Source organism: Coregonus lavaretus, assembly GCF_964263955.1.
Source record: "Coregonus lavaretus genome assembly, chromosome: 4".
Lineage (NCBI taxonomy): Eukaryota > Metazoa > Chordata > Actinopteri > Salmoniformes > Salmonidae > Coregonus > Coregonus lavaretus.
The window spans coordinates 9,353,177-9,362,782 of NC_139991.1; the positions used below are offsets into that span (position 1 = coordinate 9,353,177).

A 9,606-nucleotide genomic window follows, 5' to 3' on the forward strand; every position below is an offset into this window, starting at 1 on the left:
TGTCAACGGAGAATCGACAGCTGCAATCGTTTGTCCAAAGAGTTGCAAAAGTTCTAAAACGAGCGTTTCTATTGGACAAATTCAGGTATGTCCCCCCCGTTGGTAGTGGTTGCTATCGTTTAAGAAACGTTTTGTAATAGAATTGGCTTAATGAATGCACCCCACGTTTGCTTTTGACGGTGTAAGGTTTGGTCTCACCGAGCTACCATACAGAAAAAAACAACCCTGACAAGCAGCTGTTGCTACAATGTTACAGAACTCCCACGTGCGCAAATCAAACTGTGGTTACTTTGTTATAGTTTGACTAATCGTCAGTGATTTGTGAGAATTGTCTGCATCTTCGACGAGAGGACAATGGAGGCCGTTATTACGATTAATCCCGGTAAATGATTGCTGCGTGTTTGGCGTAAAGTCACTAATGCTAACGCATGCCAATGGATGGTAGCCTAGCAGTTGCCGTAATGAAGTTGCGATTTACATTACCCCTTCTTCAAAACTGCCATTTCATCAAGCATGTTAATTGTTTTCTGTTTAGGGGCCACGAAATGGGACATCCGAGAGAAAGTTTGGGATTACATTGAAGCTAAGAATCTTGCAAACTTTCCAAGGCCTGTGCACAACAGAATCCCCAATTTTAAGGTAGGGCATTTCTGGAGGTTCAGTGTACTGCATTTTGATTGAACTTTTCCTAAACCTAGCCCTCTTAATAAGTTTGCACCCTCTTGTTTGTCTGTGTAGTTTAAATTTGTATTTTGCATGTGCTGGTCCCATATAGCCATTTTGAAAAGTATTGTCAAACGTTTATTGTGCACTCTCCACAGCCACTGGTCTGCACTAATAAATGTAGCTAGCTAGCCTTACCTAAACATCAGACTGTTACCATGGTTACACCATGACATCAGTTTGAAAGAAGAAGCTGTAAAAAAAAAAACTCAGTAGTCTCTACAAGTCAAGTTGAATAAAATCATATTTACACTTTACCGGTTGTACACGCTGTTGGTCCTTTTGGCTGTAGGAGGTGGAGCTAGGGTATCAACAGTCGCCAGTAGGTTCTGTTACTTGTATTTTCAATCTGTTGACACATTGCACTTGATACACAATATGTAAACAATAGCCGAATGTTACCACATGTATTTGTATTTATTAGGGATCCCCATTAGCTGCTGCCTTTCCGGGGGTCCAAACACATTAAGGTACTTGCATCACACATAAAACAAAATATAAAACAGTACATCATGAAACATTATTACACCACTATATATATATATATATATATATATATATATATATATATATATACCACCATACAACAATATTACAATGTAGGTGTGTGTGCTAGCGCGTGTATGCGTATCTGTACCTGTGTGTCTCTTCACAGTACCCGCTGTTTCATAAGGTGTATTTTAATGTTTTTTTAATCAGATTCTGCAGCTTGCATCAGTTACCTGATGTGGGATAGAGTTCCATGTAGTCATGGCTCTATGTAGGACTGTGCGCCTCCCATAGTCTGCTCTGGACTTGGGGATTGTGAAGAGACCTCTGGTGGCATGTCTTTTGGGGTATGCATGGGTGTCCCACGCTGTGTGCTAGTAGTTTAAACAGACAGCTCGGTGCGTTCAGCTTGTCAACACTTTTTACAAAAACAAGTAGTGATGAAGTCAATCTCTCCTCCACTTTGAGCCATGAGAGATTGACATGCATGTTGTTAATGTTAACTCTCCGTCTACATTTAAGGGCCAGCCGTGCTGCCCTGTTCTGAGTCAATTGTAATTTTCCCAAGTCCCTCTTTGTGGCACCTGACCACACGACTGAACAGTAGTCCAGGTGTGACAAAACTAGGGCCTGTAGGACCTGCCTTTTTGATAGTGTTGTTAAGAAGGTAGAGCAGCCCTTTATTATGGACAAACTTCTCCCCATCTTAGCAACTGTTGTATCAACATGTTTTGACCATGACAGTTTACAATCCAGAGTTACTCCAAGCAGTTAAGTCACCTCAACTTGCTCAATTTCCACATTATTCATTACAATATTTGGTTGAGGTTTAGGGTTTAGTGAATCATTTGTCCCAAATATAAAGCTTTTAGTTTTTGAAACATGCTCCCGAGTGGCCCAGCGGTCTAAGGCACTGCATCTCAGTGCTTGAGGCGTCACTACAGACCCCCTGGTTCGATTCCAGGCTGTATCACAACCGGCCGTGATTGGGAGTCCCATAGGGCAGCACACAATTGGCCCAGCATCGTCCGGGTTTGGCTGGTGTAGGCCATCATTGTAAATAATAATTTGTTCTTAACTGACTTGCCTAGTTAAATAAAGGTTAAATAAATAAAAAATAAACATTTAGGACTAACGTATTCCTTGCCACCCATTCTGAAACTAACTGCAGCTCTTTGTTAAGAGTTGCAGTCATTTCAGTCGCTGTAGTAGCTGACGTGTATATTGTTGAGTCATCCGCGTACATAGACACACTGGCTTTACTCAAAGCTAGTGGCATGTCGTTAGTAAAGATTGAAAAAAGTAAGGGGCCTAGACAGCTGCCCTGGGGAATTCCTGATTCTACCTGGATTATGTTGGAGAGGCTTCCATTAAAGAACACCGTCTGTGATCTGTTAGACAGGTAACTCTTTATCCACAATATAGCAGGGGGAGTAAAGTCATTACACGTACATTTTTCCAGCAGCAAACTATGCTCGATAATGTCAAAAGCCGCACTGAAGTCTAACAAAACAGCCACCATAATCTTTTTATCATCAATTTCTCTCAGCCAATCATCAGTCATTTGTGTAAGTGCTGTGCTTGTTGAATGTCATTCCCTATAAACGTGCTAAAAATCTGTTGTCAATTAGTTTACTGTAAAATAGCATTGTATCCGGTCAAACACAATTTTTTCAAAAAGTTTAGTAAGGGTTGGTAACAGGCTGATTGGTTGGCTATTTGAGCCAGTAAAGGGGGCTTTACTATTCTTGGGTAGATGAATGACTTTTGCTTCCCTCCAGGCCTGAGGGCACACACTTTCTAATAGGCTTAGATTGAAGATGTGGCAATATTGTCTGCTATTATCCTCAGTAATTTTCCATCCAAGTTGTCAGACCCCAGTGGCTTGTCATTGTTGATAGACAACAATAATTTTTTCACCACTTCCACACTCACTTTACGGAATTCAAAATTACAATGCTTGTCTTTCATAATTTGGTCAGTTATACTTGGATGTGTAGTGTCAGTGTTTGTTACTGGCATGTCATGCCTAAGTTTGCTAATTTTGCCAATGAAAAATCATTAAAGTAGTTGGCAATATCAGTGGGTTTTGTGATGAATGAGCCTTCTGATTCAATGAATGATGGAGCTGAGTTTGCCTTTTTTCCCAGAATGTCATTTAAGGTGCTCCAAAGCTTTTTGATATCATTCTTTTTATCATTTATCTTTGTTTCATAGTATAGTTTCTTATTTTATTGAGTTTAGTCACATAATTTCTCAATTTGCAGTACGTTTGCCAATTGGTTGTGCTGCCAGATTTATTTGCCATACCTTCAGTCAACCAATGCACGTTTCCTCACAATTAGCTGTAAGTGTTTGTCGTTCGGTTAGGCTCGGCCATATTGTGCAAGTGTTTGTCACGTGCAAATTGCATCAGTATTGAAAATAGAAACAGGAAATACAAACGATATACAGATGACTAGCATACGGAAGGTCGGGTTGATAACGCTACTCAGTAGATGTTTTGTCTCACATTCCTACCTGCAAAAGAACCAACCAAACAGACAACCAGTATACTTTTTTTCAGCATTCTGGCATGTAGAGGTCGTGAGAGTAAACTTTCCTGATCCAAACGCTCATTTCTGCCGAAGTACAATTCTATGCAATTCAGCTTCGGGTCTTCAGGCTATAGCTAGCCTAGCTACCTTATTTGCTATATTATATTGTAAGCTAGTAGCTATCATAGTACTTTTGTCTTTGACCTGTTGTAAAATCTCTATTTTAGGAAAACCTATTTTTTACCAGTAGGCTAACAGTGGTGTACATATGCTTTTGAACCCTTTGTGTGTGTGGGGGGGGGGGTGCGTGCTTGTCTTGCTGTGTGTGGTTGTCTGTGTGGTCAGGGTGCGGTCCCGGCCTGTGACCGTCTCTCAGCCCTGCAGGAGTTCAAGTCCAGCCAGATAGTCAAAGTAAACCCGGACCGACCCCAGCAGCAGGCACGCTACATCACCCTGGATGTAAGTGAGCCCTCACATCCTCTCTCCTTACCCCCTCTCCCCCTCTCTGCCCCCAGGGTGCCCACACAGCCTGCGCCAAGGTGTCGGAGCTGCAGGTATTCAATGAAACTGACGAGGTGAAGGTGGACCCTGACAAGCCGCTGGAGGGGGCGAGGCTGGCCGTGCTGCAGGTATCCCTGGGTCACAGGCCACCATGAGCCTGGGTCATTGGTTCAGTAGTGTTGAGTCTCCATCACCAGATCATAACCATAGAGTGCTGGAATTAGGTTATTTGTATTAAACGCCCTTAGCTCATCTGTCTATGGTTATATTCTCTTAGCTTACTAAACTCTGGCCTCTTGCTTTTAGGCGAGGAAAACCCTGCTGGTGCCGACCCCTCGCCTTCGCACAGGACTCTTCAATAAGATTGTCCCGCCTGAGGGAGCAAGTAAAGAAGAACTGAGAGTGTGCTCCACCTCCCAGGTGAGTCAGTCCCTTCTCACTAGTGCTGAGCGATTCAATTAAATGTCGGTTCTTTATTTGTTTTTTAAACAACTAATTGACTTCGGTTCAATTATTTGAATTCCATTTTGTACGTTTTTTTTATGTGAGCTCAAGACGCACATTGCGTGGCAGTTTCTCTAGAGATAAATCAGATCATGCCCTAACTGTGCGATGTAGTAGGGAGTTGTAGTTTCCAACAGACCAATGTCCTAAATAGTTTAGTGCAGAAAACTTGATAATTAAATTCAATGACCATAATCCATTGTGCTGCTACTTGTCCGGTCTGTTTCTTTTACGCCTGCTACGTAAGAGATAGAAGAATGCATGATCAAGAGGGAATACATAGAGAGCAGTTGCTTCGTGAGGTATTATTCAACAGTCATAAAGTATGGTTTATTTACTTGGAAGAACTACTGAAATAGTAATTTTGTCAGACAGCGTAGGCAGCAGCTCCATAGAGATGGGATGATGACTTGGAATGAAATAATAGTCATCAAATGTAATATACACAACTGAAATATTTTTATTAAAGTAATGTGATAAACTGCTGGTTAATAAGTGATAAGCAGTCATGGGCAGTCACTACCATCATGGGACTTTTATTAGTTGTTTTAGTCTGTGTTACAGCATTCAACCCACATAATGCATAGTGCATTTAATGTTGAAAAAAATTACCTCAAAAAGCAGTAATCGCTCAGCACTACTTCTCACCCAACACCCACCCCTACGCAGCACTATCCATCCCTCTCCATCCAGCCCCTGTGCACATTACATTTGACATTTTAGTCATTTAGCAAACGCTCTTATCCAGAGCGACTTACAGTTAGTGAGTGCATACATTTTTCATACTGGCCCCCCGTGGGAAACGAACCCACAACCCTGGCGTTGCATGCGCCATGCTCTACCAACTGAGCCATCTCATTTTAACTCCTTCATTCACCACATCCCATTCATTATCCCCATGAACATGCTGTCCCTCTCACTATACAACTTGGTGAATCCACCATAGAAGACCAAATGCTTTGTTCCAAGACTAGTTGGTGTGTGGGGTTTCAAATGTAAACGTTTTTGAATCCAATGTTTCTTGTGATCTGGAGCACCTGTTCTTTCGTTCTTTCTTTCTTTCTTTCTTCTCTGCAGGGAGTGAAGGAGTTCAGTGTCCCTGTGGGTCTGGATGCCAAGGTTCAGGTGGATCTTCTGGTGGTTGGCTCTGTGGCCGTGTCTGAGAAAGGTGAGAGCCAGAGAAAAGACCTCTATGGGCTGTGGTCACCTACCCTGGTCCAGGAAAGTTCCAGCTCAGCACCAACATGCATACTGTTAGGATTAATCTCATCTCTCTTTTCTCCTCAGGTTACCGGATAGGTAAAGGAGAGGGCTTTGCGGACATGGAGTATGCCATGATGCTCTGCATGGGGGCTGTGACGGAATCTACTGTGGTGGTTACCATCGTCCATGACTGCCAGGTTAGCTTGTTGGTTATCCCACAACATGAAGTCACACACAGTGTTTGGTCTTAAACTGGATAAGTGTTGCTTCATGCTCCAGATTCCTATGATTTTGCAATATGTTTCTGTGCTTGATGTCTGTGAATTTATGCAGGTGCTGGACATCCCAGAGGATTTGATTGAGAGCCATGACCTCACTGTGGACTACATCCTCACCCCGACCAGAGTCATCAAGACAGACTGCCAACGCCCCAAGCCACAGGGCATCATCTGGACTAAGGTACAACACTAAATCTCACCCGTTTTACTGTTGCTCAATATGATTCATTCCATTGCTTATGCAGTTGTTCTAACTACTGTTGCTGCAAGCTACAACTGCTGCTTTTACTAATACGACTGCTATTAGTTGCTGTGTGTTGCTGAATGGCTGAAACCTCAATGATTTGAGCTAGAAAACCGCTTTCAAAATGAGCCCAAAGTTGCGCCCATCTTCTGTAGTTTTCCAGTGACTTTTGGCTGCACCTCAAACCGTGTTGCTTGAGCTTTGTTTGCTCACCTAGCCGTAGAAGTATAACCATTACACACACGCGCACACACTACCTCTGGGGTCCCTTAAGACGGCCATGCCCGTCCTGAGGACCCACGCTGACCCCGTAGACAGGAAGGCCATGTCTGATCATCAAAGGCCTCTCTACCGGGCCAGCCTGGCTGTGCTGGGCCCAGTTAAAGAGAGGGCACCGGGGCCAAAGTAAAAACAATAGCCCATTATATCCTGTACAGGAGCAGCCGCCATCAAAGCCTTAGCAGACACGCTCTGCCCTGGGAAATCAGAGAGCTGTCTTTATATAGCTTTCCAGGGAAGTGGAATATCCCCCCACAATAAAGATGATACGGTCAGAGAGGTTATCAGTGCTCCTGAAGACCCCGTCAGTCTGTTTCCTCTGCATTCATGGACTGTATAGTACTGTAAGCATGGATGTGTTGTTATGGAGTACTGTTGTGTTGGTTGTTGTGCCCTTTGAGGTTTGTTGAGTAGTCTAGTCATGCATGGGTGTTGGTGTAGTTCATCGGCAATCTAGCATGCACTGAACATTTGCATGTTCACCTACAACTGCATGAGCAGGCACCAAACAGCAGCTTTCTTGATGCTGTTTATAACCCATGACTTTACTAAACCCCATTCTTCTTGGCATGACCCAGAGCTGGGCTTCCCTTAACCCAGTGCCTTTGCTGACCTTGAGCAGCCCTGCTGTGATATGACCTTAGTGGTCCTGAGCCTGTCCTGTTGTGTACCTGCAGCTGAACGCTGAGATGCTGGAGAAGATCCCTGTGCTGAAGAAGCTCCGGGCCTTGGAGGAGGAGCAAGGGAAGGACGTGACCCTGGGGACCCACCCTCCCCCGGAGCCCAGGGAGAGGGCCAGGAGGGAGCCCCGGAGGGACAGGGAGCCCAGGTCAGAGGGTGATAGACCCCGACGTGAGCCCAGGCGCAGGCCTAGACGGAACACCCAAGAGGACTCTGAGAGGGACCCCAATGGGGAGTCCAGAGAGGAGACTGAGCAGAAACCCAGACGACGCCCACCAAGAGTGAGGCGGGAGGGGGACAGAGAGGGGGGTAGGGATGGTGATGGGGAGGGAGGCCAGGAGGGAGGCAGAGAAGGGGGTAGGAGGGTCAGGGGATTCCGCAATGGGGGCTTCCGTGAGGGGGGCAGAGGTGAAGGCAGAGATGGAAGCAGGGGAAGAGGCAGAGGAGGAGGCCGGGAGGGGGGGAGGGGAAGAGAGGGGGACAGGGATGGGGTCAGGGAGGAAGATGGCGAGCCCCGTGAGCGCAGGCCCCCCCTGACCGTGACCACAGTGTACCTGGGGGGCATCCCTGCTGGGCTGCGTGTCAGCGAGCTGAAGACTGCTCTCCGGGAGAGGGAGGCAGCCCCCATCCGTCTCACCTGGCAGGGTGCTCAGCATCGGGCCTTCCTGGACTACTTGGACCCACAGGCTGCAGACCAGGCCCTGGCCGCCCTGGAGGGGCTCTCCCTGAACGGCCACGATCTGCAGGCTGAGCTGGCCAAGAGCCAGAGGGGAGGCAGGAGGCCAGGTCCAAGCAACCGGAGGCCCAGACCAAATACAGGCCCCAAAAATACAGCTAGAGAAAGTAGAGAGAGTATGAGTGAAGCCGAGGCAGATTCCCCCAAGCAGGAGCTCAACCATAACGAGTAACTGCCTGCTTCTCTGTTCATCTACGTAACAGAAGCAAAGCCAGCAGAAATAAAAGGCTGTGTTTCATGGAAGGGAATGATGCTACCTTCACTGTACCAATATGAAGTGTGAAAATATGTTTAATGCCTTAAGCAGAGTTTGGTTTGTCGTTATGATTTTTAGGGTTGCTATTGATAACACCGAACTCCATTTACGTTTGAAGTGTTCTTATACAGAAGTTTCATCCACACTGGCAGGCCTGTCTGCCAGTCACAAAGGAAGGATAGGTTGGAGTTTTCCCTGTTAGTCTCTTTGTGCAGAGGCAATGTTTAATGCCCCACATGTAATGCCATCAGAATTCACAGGATATTTTGTGTACTAAATAAACCATACTTTGAGTTCGAGTTTGAACCATTTTGTCTTCTTTATAACTCAAAACCCAGGACTGATCAACCTATGACTGTCAGATGATGATCTGTGTACACACCATGCACTGCTGGAGTCTGTCAGTACTGTGTGTTGCTATTGTTGCAAGTTATCCTACTGACAAACAATCTGAGGAAAATATGAACCTAAAGCTAAAACAGATGAGGAAAACAGTATACCAAGATGGATGGTGAGCTGGTGTGTTTGTTTAACCCTTCATCAAGTGTCCTAGCCTCTCATATGACCTGTTTATGTATTATGGCAGAATTTGACTGTTTTCCAGTGCTCCTCTCACTAGTGGGTAGCTAATGGCATAACACATGGTATAGCCTATCAGAGGGCCTGACATGTCCAATTAGTCTGACTGAGCGTGGTATGTGGGGAGCAGGAGATAAAAAGACCAGCAGCAGCCGTAGTAAACTGGATGTGCGAACCTCACGGGGCTATCTATTGCTAAACATACAGTACCTCGAAGTGAGATGTTGTATAACCAGCAGGTACACACACATTATGGCAGGCAAGACATGTCCCCCCCCCCCATTGTCTGATGGCTTAGATATGTGAACCTAGTTTGGCCACAGTTTGAGGTTGTTCTATCTGCAGCGCCCTAACCTGGTGACGACCTGTGTGCATCTGGTGGGCCTAACACAGTGACTTATAGCTGCTGTACTAATGCTCGGCTTGGCCAGAGAGGTGTCCTACAGTTCAGAGTAGTTTAGACTCAGGCTGAGGGACGAGCACATAGCATGTCTGCTTCTCTAGACCAGACCCCAGGCAGGCTTTTTATGGAGCTGTCATCCAGCCCATGCCGTTGAACAGCTGTGGAGCCCCAGCAGGAATCTCAGCCCCACAGA

At 45.6% G+C, this 9,606-nt stretch overlaps 1 protein-coding gene across 2 annotated transcripts; it reads left to right on the forward strand.

Annotated features, from left to right (window-relative positions):
• The first annotated feature begins 207 nt into the window (after positions 1 to 207).
• mthfsd (methenyltetrahydrofolate synthetase domain containing) lies at positions 208 to 8,730 on the forward strand. Of its 2 annotated transcripts, none has more exons than XM_084159422.1 (8): positions 208 to 382; positions 536 to 639; positions 4,095 to 4,208; positions 4,557 to 4,670; positions 5,832 to 5,922; positions 6,042 to 6,154; positions 6,291 to 6,416; positions 7,436 to 8,730. In XM_084159422.1, the coding sequence occupies exons 1-8, from the start codon at positions 355 to 357 to the stop codon at positions 8,345 to 8,347; spliced, it is 1,602 nt and encodes a 533-aa protein (XP_084015548.1). In that variant the 5' UTR covers positions 208 to 354; the 3' UTR covers positions 8,348 to 8,730. The 2 variants fall into 2 exon arrangements, with proteins under 2 accessions (XP_084015548.1, XP_084015547.1); XM_084159421.1 differs by lacking the exon at positions 4,095 to 4,208 and adding an exon at positions 4,265 to 4,378.
• The last annotated feature ends 876 nt before the right edge of the window (positions 8,731 to 9,606 follow it).